At 34.2% G+C, this 22801-nt stretch overlaps 1 protein-coding gene across 2 annotated transcripts in view; it reads left to right on the forward strand.

Annotated features, from left to right (window-relative positions):
- LOC118184052 (BPTI/Kunitz domain-containing protein-like) overlaps positions 1–21252 on the forward strand; it is a 46851-nt gene extending 25599 nt beyond the window's left edge. For both annotated transcript variants that reach the window (XM_035353689.2, XM_035353688.2), the window contains 3 exons: positions 716–889; positions 14240–14413; positions 20964–21252. In XM_035353689.2, the coding sequence (XP_035209580.1) occupies positions 716–889; positions 14240–14413; positions 20964–21157 (542 nt within the window). In that variant the 3' untranslated portion in view covers positions 21158–21252. The remainder of the gene's footprint in view (positions 1–715; positions 890–14239; positions 14414–20963) is intronic.
- The last annotated feature ends 1549 nt before the right edge of the window (positions 21253–22801 follow it).

The raw sequence follows: 22801 nt of genomic DNA on the forward strand, positions 1-22801 counted from the left end.
CCTTTATACTGGCATGTTGCATATCGATATTCATTGCTATCGGTTTTACAATTCAGTTTTAATTTTGTACGTATCCATGAAAACGAGACTTTCAATAATCTAGAACAGCGGTTCTCAACCTTTTGACTAACGCGTACCATCTAAACAAAAAATGAAAACCTTTAGTACCACCACTACAAAGTATTGCTACCACCACCACGCTTGAACAAAGTTCAGCTTGCATCATAAATTTACGAGTGTTGGAGAAAAAACTCAATCAGGAAGTTTGGGTTTTAATTTTTGAATTTAATAGTTAAAAATACTTTGTTTTTTTGTGTACCACCTATTTTTCTCTTGCGTACAACCAGTGGTACGCGTACCACCGTTTGAGAACCCGTGATCTAGAGAAAATGTTTTGCGAGTAACTTGTGTAAGGCTTCTAAGTTAGTAAAAGTGTCTTAGCACGAAATAAAATATTTAGTTTACGAATATGTGTTCCTTTTCTTGAGGAGTTACAACAATACATTTACACAAAGCTATAAATGTAAGTTTTTTTTTATCGTAATTTATCGCAGTACTGACACAAAAACTACGAAATAAAAATTGAGTTTTAAATTAATACATTTTCAGCTTATGCCGATCACGTTAGAATTGTAAAAGAATAACATTCTGCACTTAAAATAAAAGTAGAAATTATATTGGTAATGTGTCTGAAGTTTAATATTAATGCCAACAGATGCACAGCACATTTGCTCACTGGATCCAGGCCATGGAGATTGCTGTGAAGAGAAGAAACTAAAGTTTCATTACAATCCTGACTCAAGAATATGCTACGAAATACTCCATAAAGGTTGTGAAGGCAACAACAACACATTTGATACGATGGAACAATGCGAGACATCTTGCGCAGGTATTTGATATTTTTTATTTTATCGTATTTTACATATAATTTCAAATTTATATTAAGAAAGAGTTAAATTTCATTAATTCAAAATGAATTTCTTATCCTGGATTTTAGTTAAGACGTGGAAACAAATTATAGTCACTACTATATCCGACATTTCATATCCTTGTTAATAAAATAAGTAGTCTCTCCAGAACATATTTTTCTGAAGTTATGAAGCTGACTTTTATATTTGAAATGTATCCTTCATAATTTGTGTGAAACACATGGCCTAATTCTCAAGCAAAGAAACTCTCAATAACTGCGAGAGTATTTATATTCTTTTCCTTCTTGAAATATCGTACGTGCATGAAAGCTAAATTAAGCTTTTTAAAATTTTTTTGAGGGGGGATTAATGTTATGCATATGTTGTTTTGTCTACTAATATTATGCTCTTAATATATTCCGGAGCTATGAGTAACCCTTTATTAAAAAGGTTTCCACATTTGCTTTTATTTTTGCTGCCTTGTACGAAGTAAAAAGGAAGTATTGTAATCGCGAAAAGTTTCAGGCAGCATATTTCAACGGAAATATCCATTTTGACCGCTATCGAATGCAATTTAACGATGTTTTTGCGTGACATCTGTACGTAAGGACAGAATAAAAGACCCTTCTCCTCCAAAAAAATTATGAAACTGATTTAAAATGAAATCTGAAGAGAATTTTTCGTAGCGTCTGTGTGTACGTATGTATGTACGTATCTCACATAACTCAAAACCGAGTAACCTCAGAACGTTGAAATTTTGTATATAAGACTGCTACAACATGTAGATGTGCACCTCGTATTTTGGTTGCAATAGACCGTACAAAAAATATATAAATATATGCATATTTATATCCATTCTGTTTCTCGGCTCAGTGATCTCAGTTACTTTATTATTATATATTTGTAAATTGCGCATTTTTTTGCTTTAAAATGATTGAATTATGTTGCTCTTATCTTCCGGTTAAGGTTTTTATGCCTTAAGTTAAACTACATGCAATAATTGAGAAATTATCAACAATTTAAAAGTTTTTAAGTGCGGCTAAGCCTAATTTCTGATTAGTATGCCGTCCATGTTTGTTTACATTTAAAACTTAACAGAATAGTGGATTTGTTGCCAAGCTAGAGAAACTAAGCTTCCCCAAACCAAAGTAACGTCTTTTTTTGTTATTGCGAATTAAATTATGCTTAATTCATTATGGAATTAACATTTAAGTTATTACCTTATTTTTATATAGAAACTGTAACTTTAATTGTAAAAATTGTGAAATTTTTTTAAAATTGTTTTTAATTGTTTTAACTCTATTTGGTGTTTTATTTTTTCCTATAGCAGTAACATTTTAATGAAAATATTTTGAATTTAATGTATTTTTGCCTTGCAGCGAAGTGAGAACTGAATTAATTAGTAGCGCATTAGCTAAGCAGCGCTGAATCGTCTGCGAAAAAGTTTTTTTTTATTTGTTTAGTTTCTTTTATATATCGTTTTAGATTTATCACTGTATTTGAATAGAACTTATGGTAATTCAACAGATGATATAACTTATGTGCACTTTGAGTTTTAAAATGAATATTAATGCTGTTAAGTGAACGTAGCGCCAAAATGTCGCTATGGTAAATAAATATAGTGAACTTTAAAAAAGTGCCTTTATTCTAGTGTGGTCTAAGCGCTATTGAGGAAGTAGATTTAATTCAAAATTCGTTAACTGTTAATTCAATACGTTTAAATGAAATGTGGGAAAACTGCTTATAATTTAATATTCCATACAAGGAAGTCATGTGGTGTACACATCAGATTTTTTTAATTGGATAACTTTGAATTAATCATACTCCACTTGCAGTCCTTGATATTGCAACCCGGAAAGCAAGAAGCATATTTATAAAGTTCTTGATACTGGCTATTCCCAACTTCTTTGAAATTTGTTTTGCAAAATGATATCATCAGTTCAGATATAATAGTCTTTTACACTGAAAATCGTAGCAAATGGAACTGCGTTATAGATTGCATTATTTCTAACATTATTTTTTTCATACTCAATTGCAAGGATGCAGTCACTAATCTTCATGGCTAACCAAAAGCTTAGTTTCCAGTTACTTAATTTGAACTGTCCAGTTACTTAATTCTCTCTTTCACCTGGAGTCTCTAAAGTCCTCATCATGTAATGGTATTTTTGCTAATATACAGCAGTCTCTCCAGGATCTGCTGAAGAAGAGTATTTCAGTGTTTTTTACATATGTTTGTGGGCACACCGGGTGCAGGATTTCCATAAATGTGCAACGTCCTTGATCACGTGAGAGGTTACCCTCCCAGGTGGTAGATCTGACAAATGCTGCTTGAATTCTTAAAGTCCTGGTACTTGAAAAGTGAAACATTTGCTAAATAATATTGCTAGGTGGGATGATTCTGGTTTTCAGCAAGAGAAAAGCAGCGTAGGGCCTCAAATACCTGTCTTCCTTGAGGATTTCGGGGCCCACCGAAAGGTAAAGTCGCTGAACACTGGTAGTTCGACCTGAGATTCGAATCCCGCGAACGGGCTGGCTGCATGGGCGTTTTCGTGGTTTTCCCCATGTGTAACGTGTATACGAGCCAGTTTCCCTTAGAAAGTCCTCCACGAAGGCAGATAGCCCTAGTGTGCATTGCCATAATTAAATAAACCAAACCAACCAAACCAAACCTTGAGGATTTCGTAGTTAAATATCCGAAAATTGTTCATGAAATCGTAATTATAGGCACTCTGAAAAAATTTCTCATCTGCTTTTTGAAGATATTTAGCTATTGGATCAATCTTGAAATCACCATATAATACAGTATTTTTAACATAATAATATGCATTCGTTGCGAGGCGCAGGAATTTATTCTGCACAATCTGGAGTTTCTGTGTATCAGAAGTTTTAGCTGCTGTCTAAGCTGCAAATGTGTATGTAAGTATATAGCGGATTGCAATGAGGTTATATTAGTAGTTTTTTGGCCAAATCAAGGTTGGAATATTTCTCAAGAACTGGGTATAAACAATTTATGACTCCAATGGATTAGTTTCTGTAGTGAGTAATATGATGGGTCCAGGTAAGTCTGTTGTTAAGAATTATTCCTAGATACTTGGCATGCTGCACAACTGCTACCAATTTCGTCAAATGGGAGCAGATTTTTTGTGATAGGAATGTTCTTTTTTCCTGCTTTTGATTTGGAGAAGCTCCGAGTTTCCGGTATTAATTTTAATTTTCCATTTTGAACACCAATCTTCAATTCGAGGAATGAATTTTTGAGGGTCTTGATTGCATGATTAATGTTTGCAGACTTAACTGCTAGAGCTGAGTCGTCTGCATAAAAGGCTAGAATAGAGCTTGAATTTTCAATTTTCGGTAAGTCTGCAACATAAAACAAGTACATTATGCGTCCTAGGACACTACCCTGTGAAATACCTCTACTAATCGTTCTTTCAGTGGAGTATGTATCCTTTACGTAGACTTTGAAGGTTACGAGTACAGGATTAGAAGTTCATGCTCAAGACAGTAATTCATCAATTTAGCAATGAGCTCCTCATGCCAGACCCGGGAAAAGGCTTTCGCCAAGTCTAATATGAGGATAGCTACATTTAATCTATTATACAGTGCAGATCCAGCGCGAATTCTGTGACACGAAACAGTTGTTTAGTGGTAGATAGATGTTTTCGGAATCCGAATTGCTCTGGAAGGAGAGAAGAAAGATGATGTTGCATTCTTGATATAATAATCCTTTCGTACAGCTTACTAAGTACAGGAAGCACACTAATAGGACGAATATGGTTTTTGCCTAGTTTAGGCATCATTATGACTAAACAATTTTCCATGCTGTAGGGAAGTAACAGTTTGTTAAGGAAGCATTAAAAATATTGGTAATTTCGCAGATGAAGACCTTCTTTCCTTCTGAGTTGTGGGTTTTGAAAGTCTGGTCTCCGCTTCACAGGGTGAGAACTGGTCCTCTTGTCTGTGTCTGGCTCTTGAAAAGGAACTTCACTTTTCTGAGCTGCGGGGTAGAAGTGATTTTCGTTGGGCGTTTTAGCGTGAGATTTCTTCATGAGGGACCTTGGTTGACCTCTATTGGCACGGTTTCCGCTGGTTTTCCGCTAACCGTCGATGAAGCCCTGGGTCTAGAATATGTTTCGATGGAACACGCTTCGCTCGCCTTCCGGTGACCGTCGATGGGAATTTTTACCTCTGGGCGCCTGGAACACGCATATTCACAAAGCCTACAGACCGTTACTTCTACTGTTTGCTCTGATTGGTTGAAACAGAAAACGTAGGGTTATAGAATCTTGTGCTTGGCGACTTTTGCTTCATCGCCTTTACTATTTTCATATGAGCGTGATGTACCGAAAAGTGTGCGAAAGCTAGCGGAGAAACCGCAGCTCAGCGGTAATAAGTATGGAAAAGCTCTTGGATCTTTAGATCTCCGGTTCTATTCCCTTTAGTGACTTTTACAAACTCTGCCCTGCACGGTTTTATTTTTATCCTAACCTTATTGAATGACTTTGTCGTTATTTGTCTTTTCGCCTTCGGGTGCGGTGTTAAAAATTTAACACCTTTATTTTCTCCATTTTTGTTAATGCTAATTTTCCTTATTTTTATTTACTGGTTTGTACTCTTTTTAGTAGGTACCAGTAGCAAGATTACGATCCAAGATCCCGAAAAGCGTTTTAATAGAAATAACGCATAATTTCAATTATACTTACTCATAATTTAGGTAAAAAGAATAGGTATCCGACGCCCTTAAATATTTACAGAATGTTTTCCCTTGGTTAATTTTTTAATATTCCTTTATTTGTTTAAATTAATGAGCTATGGAAATGCACAATAAACTCTTTTTAACAGAAATTACGAAAAAGTACATATGCCATTTCCATGTAAATACTTTTTCTTGCAAAACAATTATCGTACTTTTAATAGTTTAAATTCAAATACAAGAAAACTATTAATAAGATCAGTAGGTTATTTAAAATATATTCCACACAATTCTCCTTAACTTTCATTCATAAAATTAAAAAATATCGAATGAAATAAACGCTGTTTTTCCTCGCTTTACTTGAAAGCCCATAAAGTTTGTTTGGCGTTAATTACCACGCCTACAGGGCGATAACTCGCCATTTCAAATATAACCGCCAAGCAGATGTTTCATCCAATGAGAGCACATCATAGGAGAAATGGTCTGTAGGCTTTGTGAATATGCCTAGAACACGTTTCGCTGGCCTTCTAATAAGCGTCGATGGAACATTTTTTTTCCTGGTGGACCAGGAAATTTCTGTTCTTTCATGTCCCTTTGATTTTTTTTTGGCCTTCAGCTCGGGTAGAATTTTCAGTTCTTTTCTCTTCTACAACGATTCTTTCCGAAGTTTCAGTATTGCTAATTCTTAACTGTGTTCCCAGTTCTGGAAAATGATCTTTCAATACATGAAAATCGTATATCTCATAATATGGCTAATATGGTATAATGTTAGCCACCGACTGTTATCTATTATTGTCCTTTAAGTGTAAGGTAGCATAGTTTATTCTTTCTATGACGGACGGGCCTTCGAACTTAGCCTCAAATTTTTCCCCTCTATTCACAGGAGCGGAAGATAAAGAAGGCTTTCTCTTCAGAACTTTTAGACGCTTTCTCTTCAAAACTTTTCTGACTTTTGTATATTCCGCCTGCCGTCTGTTTTTATCATAATCAAGTTTCTGCTTCTCCCTGGCTTTATCCGAACATTTAATTACCTCTTCAATTATTTTCTTTATATCTTTCATTTTCAACTCTGCCTCTCTTTGCTGAACAAAAAATAGTTTATCTAAGGGAGTTAAATTTTCCTCCGCAAAAATAACTCCACGGGAATCTTTTTCGTAGTGTCGTGCTTAGCCGCTCTCAGCGAAAAAGCTTTTTCGTTGACGCAGCTATCCTCGAGATCATGATAATTCTTTACGTACCCCTTAATAATTTTCACGTTTTTGTTCACTCGTTCCGCTATACTTGATTGAGGGCGTTATGGAAACTTTTTTAAATGGCGTACGCCAAGCTCTGCGCATATATTTTCAAAGAGTTGGCTTACAAATTGTCAACCATTATTGGAAATTAGCTTTAGTGGGGCCCCGTACTTTTATATATATTTATTTAAAAATGCGTCTGACACAATTTTTGGGGTGGCTTGTTTGAAGGCAATTATCTCTACCCATTTAGAGAAGTGATCTACAGTAACCAAAAGATATTTGTTTTTATTTACTTGACTTCGGGAGTAAGGATCCAACAAATCGATCCTATTAACTGATTAGGAAAAATAGTTTTAATACTGTTTAGGTAACCGTCCGGGTTATAACCCAAGTAGCACAGCAACTTCGTAATGACGTTGCAAACTCGTCGCGGATGTCGTTGCAAAAACGTTGCAATATGTCGTCTTTAAGACGCCCAGATGGCCACGAACATTCACTGTTTTGCAACCGTTGCAAAGACGTCTTTATTACTTGACTTCGGTTTGCAGATGAGGTTTTTGTCGCATACACGTCGTTATTGCGTCTTTCGCAGGTGGTACTTTTGCTGTGAAAGCATCGTATCATGACGTCTTAACGACGCCTAAATGCTCTTAAAATTCCACCTTTTTGCAACAGTTGTGAAAATGTCGTTATTATGTCCTTGTGTTACATATTGATTTATGTAGAAAAATAAGCTTTATAAATAATATATTTTTCTTCTTTTTTAAAATTTTGTATTGCTTGTATTTTTCTAAAGTTTAAATACTTTATCACGTCCTGAAAACCACAAGATAATACAATATTTTCTCTTTAGACTAAATATGCATAATTAGTAATATCCTTAACTATTTTCAGTACTCTAAACTATAGTTTTTAAACTTCTCTTTAGACTAAATATGCATAATTAATAATAGCCTTAATTATTTTCAGTACTTTAAACTATATTTTTTAAATAACTTCGAATTCTAAGTTACGATTATTTAAGATTTCATCCTTTTTTACTTCCTTGTACGAAGTAAAAAGGAAGTATTGTAATTGCGAAAAGTTTCAGGCAGCATATTTCAACGAAAATATCCATTTTGACCGCTATCGAATGCAATTTAACGATGTTTTTGCGTGATATCGTACGTAAGGACAGAATAAAATACTCTTTTCCTTCAAAAAAATTATAAAACTGCTTGAAAATGAATTCTGAAGAGAATTTTTCGTGCCGTCTGTAAGAACGTATGTACGTACGTACGCATTTCGCATAACTCAAAAACGAGTAGTCTCAGAACGTTGAAATTTTGTATATAGGACTGCTATAACATGTAGATGTGCACCTCGTATTTTAGTTGCAATCGGCCGCACCAAACGTATATACATATATTTATATGTATGTCCACTCTGTTACCCGGCTCAGTGAACTCAGTTTCTTTACTCTTATATGTTTGTAAATTGTACATTTTTTTCTTTAAAAATGATTGAATTATGTTGTTCTTATCTTCCGGTTAAGGTTTTTATGCCTTTAGTAAATCTGTATGCAGTATTTTTAGAATTATCGACAATTTTAAAATTGTTTAAGTGCCTCTAAGCCTAATAATTTTCTTGATGGCGGCCATTGCTCTTGTTTACATTTGAAACAGCAGGATAGCGGATTTGTTGCCAATCTAGAGAAACTTAGCTTCGCAACAACAAAGATAACGCCTTCATTTATTATTGTGAATTAAATCATGCTTAAAACTTTCTGGAATTTTTTCGAGGAAATAAGTGTTTAAGATTTACTTCGTAATTTTTAATACAGATATTTTGAGTTTTTATGTATTTTTGCTTTGTCGCGAAATGAGAACTGAATTAATTGAATGAGAAACACTCAATCGTCTGTGAAAAACTGTTCTTTTTTGTTTTGTTTGCTTAATTTCTTTTATACAGCGTTCTAGCTTTATTATAGTATTTGAATAGAACATGTGGCAACAATTAGATAATTCTTTAAATGGTATAAATTTTGTGCATTCTGAGTTATAATATGAATGAAATATAATACTGTTATGTGAACCTAGCGCCAGAATGTCGCTATGATAAACAAATAGAAGGAATTTTAAAGAATGCGTTTATTCTACTGTGGTTTTTGCGCTCTCGGCGAAGTAGATTTAATTCGTTTCAATACGTTTAAACAATATGCAAGAAAAAATGCGTATAATTTAATATTCCGTACAAGGAAGTCATGTGGTGTACACATCAGATTTTTTTTTCCTTAAATGAGAGTAATTATGAAAGTGGTTATTATAAATATATAACATTAATAGTAGGTTTTAAGTAAATAAAACTCAATAATACATAAATAAAAGTAAAGATATATATGTGTGTAAAAAAAAAGTTTCTGATAACAGCATTATCACATTTATTTCTGTTAAATCTCAGAGACATTGAAAATTGCCCATATCATGATAAATTAGGAAGCGGCTCTTAAGGTAACATAATCAGTATTTTACCTGAACTCATATATAAATTTATTCGCGTTTAACAGTAAAAAATATAACCATTAACTTCTATATCTCCAAGATATGCAAATGAAAGACAATATAAAATAGTTAATAAATGTGTTCAAAAATATAAATCTAATAACTTCCCATATTCAAATCTAAAATGAAATAATAACCTAACAAACAACATACATGACAGCACTATTTAAGAAAAAATATTAACTAGTAGTGTTTGAAAGTATAAATAGCAGAAGGAAGGTAACAGAACTAAAATTTCCAATTAATAAAAAAAATATTTTTTTTAAATAGTAAGCAATTAAAAGAGCAATAATTATGGATTGCAGTATTTACTAGTAATACTGATGTTTCTTAACACCATTTCTTTCGATCATATGTTAATGTATTTGCTTATGCTTAGTTTTTACATTTTAGAATAGTGGTGAATTACAATGATTATTTCATGCACTTTTTATAATGAATAATTTTCCTTTTGTTACTGTACAGAACTAATTTAAATAATATAGTATATGATAGTAAGCTAAGTACGTTAAAGTAAGCTCTTCGTTAAAGAGCACAGGATGAAACTTTTTTGTTTCTATTTATTATGAATTTCTTTGTTATTACAAGCACATAAAAAGTAAGCGAAGAAAATGGAATATGCTTAGATTTTATAAAAAAAAATAAAACGAAAATCAGGAAATTTACCTGTTATCCCACCTAGTTTACGTTTTAGTATTTTAAACGAATTGCATGATTCGCCTATCAGGCCACCTGAGAATCAATAAACAGTCCAACATTCATTTATTGCGATAATCTAATAAACATACATAACGGCAATATTTAAAAAAAACGCGAATTACACAGTGTTTGGAATTAAGTGTTTTTTAATATTACACAATTAAATATCACATAATTATAGATTACAATATTTAATAGAAATGCTAATGTTTCCTTAACACTGGTTTTTCGATCATACCTTTCATACACTGTTTAAAATCATTAAACTTTTCTACATACTGTACAAACAACAATATACTATAGAATGTGCATTATTATTAATTTTAATATTTAATTAATTGCTTATATTATACATATATCTAATCCATCTTCAGCAGTCATATTAAATACTGGTACCAGTCAAATATTTTTTTTTTGTATTTGGAAAATAATGAACATGCCATAACAGATTGAATTGTTGTTTCTTCTGTATTGATTGCAAGTGGCTTACCGTTGTATGTTATTTTTGGTTTTATATGAATTAATTTTGAAAGCCAACAAGACGTTATAACCAAAGCACAAAGCAAGCTAGTAAAGTTTATCCAAATATTGCACCGCTGGAGCCACAGTGATTGGAGACAGACACTATTTCCTCAGAGACACTATTTCACGAGCCACAGAGATACTACTTCACGAGCCACAGAGATACTACTTCACGAATCACTGAAACAATATTTCACGAACACGATATTCCACAGACCACTATAGACCACAGAGACACTATTTCACGAACACTAGATTCACGATTAGCATTGTGGCATTTCTTGTAGAGCAGACATTCACACACAAAATAAGCACTAATTCAGCATTCTCACGATAATTTCACTCGCTGAAGGCAGTTGAAACAAGTAGATACAGAACAATGAGAAGATTCACAATGCATTCTTTGATTGACAGTGCATTACATTTACTTTTAATATAAGCATTACATTTAATATCTTTATATCAGTCATTTCTTGATTCAATTTCAAACATGAAGTAAGTCTTTTCAAACGCCTTACAGATGCCATCTTTAAAAAATTACTTGAAAGAACTGCTAGAATTTGATTTAATTGCGCAGTTGTTCGAATTTGGCAGCTAGCCAAAGCGCGCAAATCTCGAGATGTTCGTTTATATAAGCATCCAGTACATAATGTATAGGTCTGCTTCTCCTTCCGCCATATATATTGGACAGCCGCGAATTCGTCCTTAGTTCAAAAATAAGAAATAAAGTCATATTTCCTTTGTGAAATAATTGCTAACATGTGATTTGCATTCATTTCGGAAATATGATTTTTTTAAAGTACATAAAACGCATAACTTAATAACTTACTTTATAGATTAGTTTCATTTTTAAATATTTTGCTATAATATTTAAAAAAATATTTTAAGTATTTAACATAATTTTAAACAATTATTTAGCATGTATTTTTAGTACTAATTAAATTGAATAAATCAAAAGTATTTTTATTACAATTACATTTCATTAGATGAATCTACCTTAGATTAATATATTTAGATGAAATAAAGTAATGAAACATTGCAAAGTAAATCTTATGCGGACTTCAGATTTTTGAAAGGGCAGATTTAGTCTCTTTTCATTCTAAAAATAATGCTGATGAACTAAAAAAATGCTTAAACGACCACGTCCAAAAGCGGTCATATCATGACGTTTCAGCAACGTCGGCACATTGCCAAGATGCAACGGCAAATATTTTGCGTCTTCGCAACATTGTAAAGACGTCGTAAAAGTTACCACATGTTCTTAGTTGCGACCACTTTGCAGCCTCTCGGACCAGTTTGCAACGTCGTGTGCTACTTGGAAAATTATATCGTTAATTACTTGGCATAAATGGCTCGACCTGACATACACCGCAACGACTTCTGTAACTGCGGAATATAAACCGCTTCGCGTACTCTTTGGACTGTTTTTCTGATTCTCAGGTGGTCTGATAGGCGAATCATGCAATTCGTTTAAAATACTAAAAAGTAAACTAGGTGGGATAACGGATGAATTTCCTGATTTTTGTTAGTCACTTTCGTATAAAATAACAATTCATCAGCAATTTCATAATGCACTACTCTTAGTTGCGTTAATAGAACTAAGAGCACGTTCAGAATTTTCGGGATCTTTAAGGTATGCATAGTTGTTTTTGAATTCGTGGTCTGCTTTCAATTCTATAATAATAGTGTCTCGGGACTCAATTATTTTTGAAGCTAACATGGCACACTCCATGGCGGCGTTCTTCTCTTCAACTATTGTGATCCTAGAACGTGCATCAGCTACGACATTCTCCTTCCCTAGCTGTGTTTAATAATAAGGTTATATTCTTGTAACTTTAAAGTCCATATTATAAGCCGCGGCGAAAAATTTTTACTAGAATACAAACGACCAATGACAGTATGGTCCGAATAAACTGCCACTGGGGCAATCCCGAAGTACACTGGGAATTTTTGTGCAGCCAAAAGTATGGCAAGATTTTCCCGTTCAATTACTGTGTAGCTTCGCTGAGTTGGATTCAACGTTTTTCTAAAATAAGCAATTGGCTGCCCGTTTCGCGAAAGACCAATTTTGCATAGTCTGACGCATCTGCAGCAATTTCTAAATTTTTGTCCCCTTTCGGGAATTTTAACACGGGAGGTTTTAATGCCTGCTTCGGATGCTTAAACCTCATATTTGCTTCTGACGTCCACGTGAAACTTTTTTTTTTCTTTTTAGAACCAGCAAAGGTTCAACTATATTTGCAAAGTCTTTTATAAATGAACGGTAATAGGAGCACATGTTCAAAAATGATGACAATCTTCTCTCTGTGTTGGGAGGCAGATAGTTTTTGATTGCTATAAATTTAGAATCTTCTGTCTCTGTGCCATTTTTCGAAATTTTGTATCCAAAATAACTAAGCTCTTTAGCTGCAAATTTGCATTTTGAGACATTTACATTCAGGCTAGCTTCATTTAGTAAAGAAAATACTTCTAAATGGTAATGATTATATTATCGAGATATCTAAAAGTGCTTTTATTTAGTACGTGTCTTAAAACTATGCTCATCATTCTCTGGAGCATTATCTTAGTTCCACATTAGCCAAACGGCATTCTCAAAAAGGCATACATGCTTGATTTCGTAATAAAAGCTGTTTTTTTAACGTCTTCGGGCCTTACTGCAGTCTGGAAATAGCCAGATGTCAAATCAAGTGTGGTTATGTAATTTGTAGATTTAATGTTTCGAATAATTTCATCTATAATTGGCAGTTGATACACTGGATATTTGTTATACTATTTAATTTTCGGTAGTCAACGGCAAATCGCCATGATTTTGGATCTGAACTTGAAAGGTTGTTGTTTCTTTCGGCATAAGACTACCGGACTTGCATAAGGACTGCTTGTCTGAATAATAATTTTTTAGTCAAGTATGTCTTTTATGTGCTGTTCAATAATTTTTTACTTAACTTGATCGTAACTATAAGGTTTATTTTTCTCAGAGGCGACTTTTTCCGTCTCAAGAGCTGGCAGAAGCCAGGCTTAGAATCAAATAATTTATAAAACTTTCTTACCACAGTTTAATCTTTCCCTTCTGCTCTTCGGGCAGGTGCTGTAATTGGATTTCCTGTGTTGAGCCAACTTCTTTATGCACAGCGAGCATTCGTACCTGTAAATTAAAATTCTTAAAATTTTAGCTCGCGCCTGCCTCGCGTAAAAGTCGACTCATTAGAATTACAGATGCTAATAAATCTTTTACGACAAGAAAAGTAAATTTTGGATGCTCATTTTTAATTTAAACGCGTTAGCACATTTTCCCGAGACATTCGCATTTCATCTGCTGTTAGAAAAGGCTAAAAGGTCTGTCTCCTGAAATGCTGCGTTTTAAAGCCTCGTGAAATCAGTGCTCAGATTTCCTTATCACCTCAGCCACTGATGGGTTTCGTTTGGAAGAAGTTGCTTAAAAGGAAACACTTTTATACCGTTCCTATATGTGCATTTGTACTCGCTTATATTTATATAAAATCTGAATTTTATGTTAATAAATTTTTAGCTTGCACATTTGATGTTGGTGACAGACCATTCTTAAGTGAATCACATTTTGTTCTAAATAAATGCAGAAATTATATTGATAATATTTTTGACATTTGACGTTAATGCCAACAGGTGACCGACATGGGAACTGTTTACTGAGTGTAGATTTTGGAGACTGCTGTAACCGGACAATTAAGTTTTATTACAATCGTTTTACTGGAGAATGTCACGAATTCATCTATAATGGTTGCGCAGGAAACAGAAACATATTTGATACACGAGAAGAATGCGAGACATTTTGTGAAGGTATATGAGATTTTTTCTTATTTATTAGTATATTTTGCAAAGTCATTAGGTGTTTTGTTCTCCTCACCCGCAATGCACCCTTCTTCCATCACTGCACTATCGACTCAGCCAGCATTTGTTTGCACCTTCCCCAGCACTCGTCTTGAGCACAATATGTACAAAAGTGTTCTATGAGGACCAAGTTAATTCTGTCAGCGGGGCTATCTGGCTCATATGTTAATTGCCACATTGGATCGGCTGCCTCGCTGTCAGTGGAAAGAAAGAAAAGACAGAAAGAGGAGGAAAGACAAATTTCAGCTATATCTTAGCTGAGATTTGAGCTCCGAATCTTCCGATTGCCAGCGGCACGTACTTCCAATACACAACGAAAGCACGTGGTAAGAAGGGAGAAAATTCGTTCTTTATTATCTTCAATATGCGTAAAACAGTGGCTAAAGGTGTAGTCTGAAATGAATATTATGCCCTGCTGTTTTCTCACAGACGTAAAATCCTGAATACAGTTACTACCGTGCCCACGTTTTATATCCTTTTTAATATGCTAATTATTTTTTGAAATTGGTTTATTGCATAAATTCAAGTAATTAAGATTTGAATATACTGTCTTGTAATATGGATAAAGGCTGTTGCTATTGGTATTCTACATGGAACTTATGGCTTTTTGACCTGCGATTGCTGACGAGTTTGGAAATTTCACTGGGAGTTGCAGAATGTATTTTTCTTTTGTTAACAACGAAAACATTTCCTGGCCCTATTACGTTATCTTAGCAAGCATATACGTTTATACCTTCAGCAAGGGATGTGTAAGAATGTGAGGTCAGCCTTGATAAGATTTATATCTTATTCTCATATTTTAGTATAAAATTACATAACGTCCGCCAGAGCCACTCAAACGCTTGAAATTTGAAAGAACTGGGATTCAAGACGTCCCAACAGGAGCACTTTTGTAATGGTGGTTAACAGAGATGGACGATACGCTTCAGAACCGAGTCAAACAACCGATTCAATTTACTGAACGAATGATCAGCGCTCCGAAAATGAACAGTACACCGAGAGCTGTTGTTGGGAAGCGTGTCAAAAAAATTTGATTCCTCTTACTGTAAACACTAGCATGCTTTCCTTCATTGCTTACCGGAAACGTCTCTAACTTATTTTTATGTGTGTATGCATGCACATAAGTTTGCTTTTGGCTTAGTTGTTTCATCTAGTATTTAAAAAACAAAACATTAAATAAACCGGCGCATCTCAGTAAAACTGACCACCCCTGTTTGCAAATGGATGGAGTTTTTTCTGGTCTGGTAGTGCAAGGATCTGTTTAAAGTATGTAGATCAAAGAAACTAGTTCCTCGGATTCCCAGCTGTCAGCGCTCCGACACTAGTCGCAGATCTGTGTCCTTCGGAGTTGTGATTATTCGCCCTTTTCATCGCTCCTGCTCTAGCTGCGGATCTGATTCCGACAGTCTTCATTATTCGCTCTTTTCATCACTCCTGCTCCAGCCGCAAATCTGGCTCCTGCGGAGTCATGATTATTTGCTCTTTTCGCTTCCTTAAAGTGTTCCTTTGAGTTTCGTTTCGATTCTTTGACTACTGTTTCATAGTATAACTATGTATATTACCTTTTTATGCAATATTAATGCAATATCTAAGTAAAATAATAAATTTTATTTTTATTTATTTATTTATTTTTACTAACGTCTTGTAATCAAGAGCTGTGAATCTCTCTTTGATCTTCTTTAAAATTAGTATATATTTATAAACATAAATTTTTCAATCTAATGCATTTTTTCAAGGTTGCAGAGAAAAATGTGTGCGATTATTTGGTATCATTTTGTCGAATTACATAAAAAAAAAAAAAAAGAAAATGCCGGTATTGTCAGCAGACAATTTCCTGTTCTTTGGGATCTGCCTCCAATCTAAAAATTTATTTTTACTCTGTGTTTTGTAGTAGCAAAAAAAAAAAAATATCAATTATAGTGATAAAATAATGTAATCTTTAAAAAAAAAAGAGTTTAGTTTTCATTATATTTTAACTCTCCGCTCTTTTTTAATTCCAAATTTTATTATTCTAGAAAAATAATAAAAGAAAAAAAAAAAAAAAAAAAAGAAAAGAAAAGAAAGGTTTTCTTAGGAAATCTCAAAAGTACAGTTGAAAGAAATCAGTCTAGGCAGTGAGCAGTTTACTTGAGTTGATTCCAACGATCCCATTCTCTGTTCAGTTCTTTCTGCTTTCCCCCATCTTTGCAGACTGCTCTTGATCCTCGCCTATCCTGAACGCATTCATCAAGGTCATTTTTAGTGCGCGATGAAACGTTAAAAAGAACTGATTCACTTTAGTGAGCGAACGGTTTCGATCTGGTCTATTAAAGGAGTGGTGTTGCCCACCTCTAGTGATAAAGCATTTCACTCTGTCGAAGTAGACTCAGATTCTGGTGGTGGTAAAACCTTGTTTCCCAAAGACAGTGGGACGAATTATTTGGATCACACTTCTATTCAATGCCAACAGGCGTCGCTACGAGCTAGCCGCAGTAAAAACACCGAAATACGGAGTATAGCACGAAAGCAAAGAACAGCGAGTGACACTTATTAACAAGGTTCTCACGGGCTGCGGCAAGGACGTCGGGTGAAGGTTAAATGAGCTACGGTTTACGACGCTTACGTCACACTTTCGCTCAATGCCAAAAAAAAATCGCCATGAGCAAGCTGCAGCAAAAGCACAGAACAGTGAGTGACACCAATTAACGAGCCTCTTGTTGATTGGTTGCCGCAAGGACATCAGGTCAAGATTGAGTGAGCTGGGCGCTTAACCCCTTGGTGAAATGGTGAAAACACTTGCTGCTTCTGAGCAACGGTGCCAAATAAAGGCATAACTTCACAGGCGATTATTATCTTTGATGGAAGGGCGAATCCACAAGCCAATTTTCATGCGCTGAGATTCTCTCGATGCAGCCTTATGAAGAACTGTGATTAGAATTTCTTTTCAAGGGTGAATAATTTTCTGAACACGTTTCGTAAGAATCAGTAGTTTTGTCTGGATTATCTACATGCGAAACCATATCAAACTCTAATTCTAACGGATTTCAAGACTTTTCGTATATTAACAGTGTTTAACAATGTGATTTTTCTCTTCCTGATAGAAAGACTCATACGTAACATTTTTACGCTCATTCATTTTTTTACTTTCATCTGTTTTCACTATACTTTCTGCCTGAATTTCTTTTCCTTCTTCATCCAGCTCATTTTCATTTGCAGATTCATCTGTAACAATAATTTTAACTGTACGCCCCTCTGGTGGCTGATTTGCATCATCTTCCATGATTCTATTTTTATATGGCTTTGGTTATTTATATGATGTTTTCAGTTGATTGCTGAGATTTTTGTCCATATACTATGATGTCGGCGAAGGAGACTCTCCAAGAGCAAAACATTTTGAGAATATTTTTCAGCTTTGTTTTTTTTTGTTGTACGATTTTTGAACTTTTGCAAGAAAGTCTATACATCAATAAGAGCAAAGTTATATTTAGCAGTTTTTTTCAGTTACCTGTCGGCTACTAGAAGAAAATCGCAAAAGTGCTGAGGAGAAAGAAAGTATTCAACAGTTCTGGAACTTTCGTGTCTGTCTCGTTACAAAATGAACAGGTGGTGCTACTTCGCAGCATTCCTGGGGGCAGGCAACATTTGTGTTCATTCATCCATGGTGACCGATGATAACGATTACCAAGGATCATAGCATCTGTGGTTCTAGGGCTATTCTTTACTCATTCTATCGAAGTAGTAATGAACTCTGGAGAAATAAATAACTCAAAATGTTTTTCTACCAATGAAGTTAAACGCCCCAATTGTTCACTAGAGGAATAAGTTTAATTTTAAGAAATTTATTTTTACATTTCGCTTGGCATCTGTTCGACAGAATGCCAGGTCTTTGGAGTCCTATTGGTTGTTAATGGGTGATTTCATTTTCATACAAGAGAGAGTTTAGGCTGTCTGATTTAAGAACCCAATATTTTCTTAGTCGAGAAACACGAGCCAAGAGTTTCTTAAGCCAAGAAGCATGAGCTGAAGGATGAAAGACACGTCTCTAGCACGTTTACACTGCTTGATGAATAAAACTATTTCAGCAACTATGAAAGGCTTTGGTGGGATACCACAGTCTCTTGGTAAATTAAAGGAACTTCAATCAAATTCAGAGCTGTAGCAAGAGGATTTGTCTGGCTTGATTCTAGGGAATAGGAAAATTTTAGATGATAGTCTCCGATAGCCAAGTCGAAATTATTATCTGAAATGTCGGACTCAGTGTCCATAATTATCTCGAGAACGTACTGCAGAGTTCTCTGTTTGATTGCTTTGTTTTCTTCAGTACTTTCGTCATTATCTTGTTCGAATAAAAGATACATTCTGATTTATTTTGAATTTAAATTAAATTACTGATGGAGAAGTTTAGATTAAGGTAAAACAAGGGTAGAGACATTAGGTATTTTTTTGGAAGAAGGCAAGATGAAAAATTAGCAAACGCCTTCCCCGAGAATCTAACCACGGACCTCTGAAATACCGGCCCAGCGTGCAGAACCACTACACCACGAAGGCACGCTAGGAAGACGGGAGAAATACCTTATACAGAGTTTAAAAGTCCTGATAATATTATGAACTATTATGGGCTAGTTGTTATCATTGTTATGGGCTAGTTCTTATTGTGAACAGAAAGTTTAAGAAATAAGTTAAAATTCAAAATTCATAGAAAACTAGAAAGGATAAAAATGCCAAATTAAAATTCAATCGAGTAGTAAATTTTATTAATTAATTTATTATTTATTTTGTAGAAAGGTTAATTTTTATCTATACCTGAAGAATTATTAAGTATATTTTATTATATTTCCTTTCTTGTAACGTGTATAATTTCTACAGATGAGCACTGAATGATTTAAACGATACACTTAAAAAATTTCAAGTCCAAAATGTATAACTCTCTTTGTCATCAACAGATGATACCATGAGCATTTCTCGCAAACTGAGATGCGCTATCAGTAAAAATCCTATTGGAAGTATATCAGTTGCCAGTTTTGAAAACCCTTAACTGATATGTGAAACCGAAAGTAAAAGCAGCTGAAATTCTACACGTGATCTTAGACAGCAGTCTGAAAAAACTCATCTCCACTTGTGACGTCATGGATGATCACGCCTTCTGTTGTTACGACACTGGGGACTTTGCCCATAGACCTTATAAGAAATAAGGTCCATAACTTTGCCTCTGCGACGTCACTGATGATGCCACTCCCTCAGATCATCCGATGTTCTGCTGCAGAATCTACATGCTTACAATGCAGAGACATTAGTTTTTCCCTTTTCTTTTTGAAAGCAAGAGAGATGAAAAATGAACAATGCCCTCGCCGGGACTCGAAGCAGAACCTCTCGAATACACACCGAGTGTGCTGACAACTACACCACGAAGGCATGCTAAGAAGGCTAGAGAAATACTTTGTAACAGTACTAATAAATATCTTAGAAAATAGCATTATAAATGTCGATAGTTATGCATATTGATAGGTACAGCATTTATGATCTTAGAAGCAAAAGTTGTTTGCAAAGGTAGTCGTCAACGGTATGGTATTGCTACAAAAATAATTTATTTCTTATTATGTACGATGCTAATGTACTTATTTTCTATCAGTGATGATATTTTGAAAACGAGGAAGCATACAGTTATAACGGTTTTGCAAAGGTAGAAAACAAACATAAATCCTTAACATTTTGATTTTTTAAGGGAAAATAATTAATTTTGCATATAGTATATTTATTATATATAAAAAAAAAATTCAGCTATTCTGCTATACAAATTTCAAGGGAATATTTCTATGAAGAATTTGAAGATGATTTTATATTACAGAAAAAAGTACTTCTGTGTTCAAAGAGTTACGGGAAATATTTGAACGGAAGTTCTATTTGAAATGCTGAAAATCATTACTTAGTCACCTTCGAAGTAATATTTTTTAAAACATATTCACTTGCTCCAGCATTTTGAGTAGTCCTGTAAGAAATGGAAAATTTCTCTGTTGATATCAATCATAGATGAGCGCCTATCGTTTTGAATAGCTTAAATTATCTAAAAACATTGACTCCATATAAATGTGTTCATAAGAGAAAATACAAGCGACACAGAATGAAAAATATGGAAATAAAGTAATTATGACATGACAGGGATCTGTTTTTGATCAAAGACTTCTGAGCTTGTTTGCTCAAACGCCCTTTGCTTAAAATGCGACATCGCCTCGAATGTCGAAAGATGCTTTAACCTCGTTTGAACTACAATGCGAAACAGGGAGCCACGTGAACAAACAGTGCTAAAGCGTTGCAACGGCCAAATTGAAGTATACGCTTCACAACCGTGACAGGACTTTCCAATAAAGGTATTGAATGGAGAAGGATAATTGTAATGTGTATTGCATGTATAGGTATATGTGTATAATAGGTATATGTATAGTTATTTGTGTAGTAATAGATATATGTATAGTTATTATATGTGTAGTAATGCAGTATTTGTTTAATTGTATTTGAAATTTAGGAAATGCAATAAATAAAACAGAGCACTGTAATAAAGAAGGCGACAGAGGCACATGTGAGGGCCTTATACACAGGTTTTACTACAACTCAACACTACATGAGTGCCGCGGCTTAGAGTACGGCGGTTGCAGAGGAAATGCAAATAATTTTTCAACCAAGCAAGACTGCATCAGGGTTTGCATCAATTTTATGTAAAGTTATACTAGCATCATGTTCTATATGTCGACATGTATAAATCTTCCGTCAAATTATAATTATACATATTAACAATAAAATATTTATTATGCATCGTTGGGACAATTATATCAATTTCCTAAGAGTTAATATTTGAATTTTTATGCTCTCTTTTTCTCCCCCCCTTGACTCCCTTCATAATAATTAATCGAATTAAGAAATTTTATACAAATATTAGTTCCGCGAGTAATACGGCGATTTCTTCATATAGAAATTCCTAAACACAGAGATAATACCGAAGCTACGGTCATTATCGTTCAATAAATGAATGTCGCGATTTTTGCTATAACTGACAGCGAAGGAAATGCACATAAATTCCGAACCTGACTGGAAGTGTATCAGAATTTGCATCAATTCTATGCAAACCTTGATTGCTATCATGTTCTTTTACATATACCAAAGTTATGTTATCTTAAGATAGAAAATACAAGACCATTTTTCGTCTCCTCCTTGCTTCGTAACCATAGGATCGACAGTTGAAGCAAACGATTCGAGTCACCTAACATTTTTTCCTCCACTCCGTTTCCGTTTAGTCTGTTCCGTTTCAAGAAAAGCGTGTGAATGAAGAAAGACGCGAACAGCAGTCTAGGGTGAGGGAAGGAAAATAAGTGCTGTGCTGTGAAGACACGAATTACGATAATAAATGGGAGAGATGGCAACAGCCTTGAAGTGCCTATTTTAAAGAAACAGACTACAGTGAGATAAGTTTTTGCTTAAAGTGCTTACCACTTTTTAGTGATTGTGGCTGTGCTGCTCATTGAGGAAAAACTGAATGCTTTTGCTGGTTCATGTGAAAGGTAAAATTGAAGAATTATAGTATTGCCATGTTCTTATTGGTTTATTAATTAGACCTGTAAATTTTATCAGCATTTGGTCAAATCTACTAATTCGCAAACTCTCGAATGTTCAAAATCTTCTGTATAAGTAAAACAATAAGCTGTGGTCTAAAACCACTTTAAGATATTGTTGTTTGTGTTACACATTATTTTAAGAAAAACAATTTACGGTTCAAACCCACTGTTTTGGACATTGTTACTTATATTGTACATTATTTTGAGTAAGTCAAAAAGAATTGTGGTTCAAAAGCATACTTATATATTGTTGTGTTCAAAATTAAGTGTCCAGAATGAAGAAAGTTCAAAATTAAGTAACTGTGGTTCAAAGACATTATTACCGCCTAATTCTGAACGGTAAAAAATTTCATGTCGCCATATCCCTTTACTCAAACATCGGTGAGTGGAGTCTAAGATCTGGTGAAGAGAGGATGCCTTATTTCGTCTGGAAACTTTATGTTTACAATGCATGCCAAAAGCCTCTGATGGACCTTATCGCTGAATAACTTGTTTATTGTTATATATAAAACATAAAAAATTATTACAGTCCATTTTAATAAATTTAGCCTAAAGCAATTAAAATTTGCCTTCATCTACAACCTACGATCTCTAAGCATTAATTAATAATTATAATCAGCGCAACGACCTTAATTCAATTCTCGAACGACTAACACTTTTTGATACTATATTCTGTTGTTTGTAATCGTTTTAGTTTTGCGCTGACGCTAATTCACCTTGACATTGTACAGCCTAAAGTAGGCCATTAGGTTAA

This window comes from Stegodyphus dumicola, chromosome 8, assembly GCF_044657685.1.
Source record: "Stegodyphus dumicola isolate Sdum_Otavi_A_Nest chromosome 8, ASM4465768v1".
Classification (NCBI taxonomy): Eukaryota; Metazoa; Arthropoda; class Arachnida; order Araneae; family Eresidae; genus Stegodyphus; species Stegodyphus dumicola.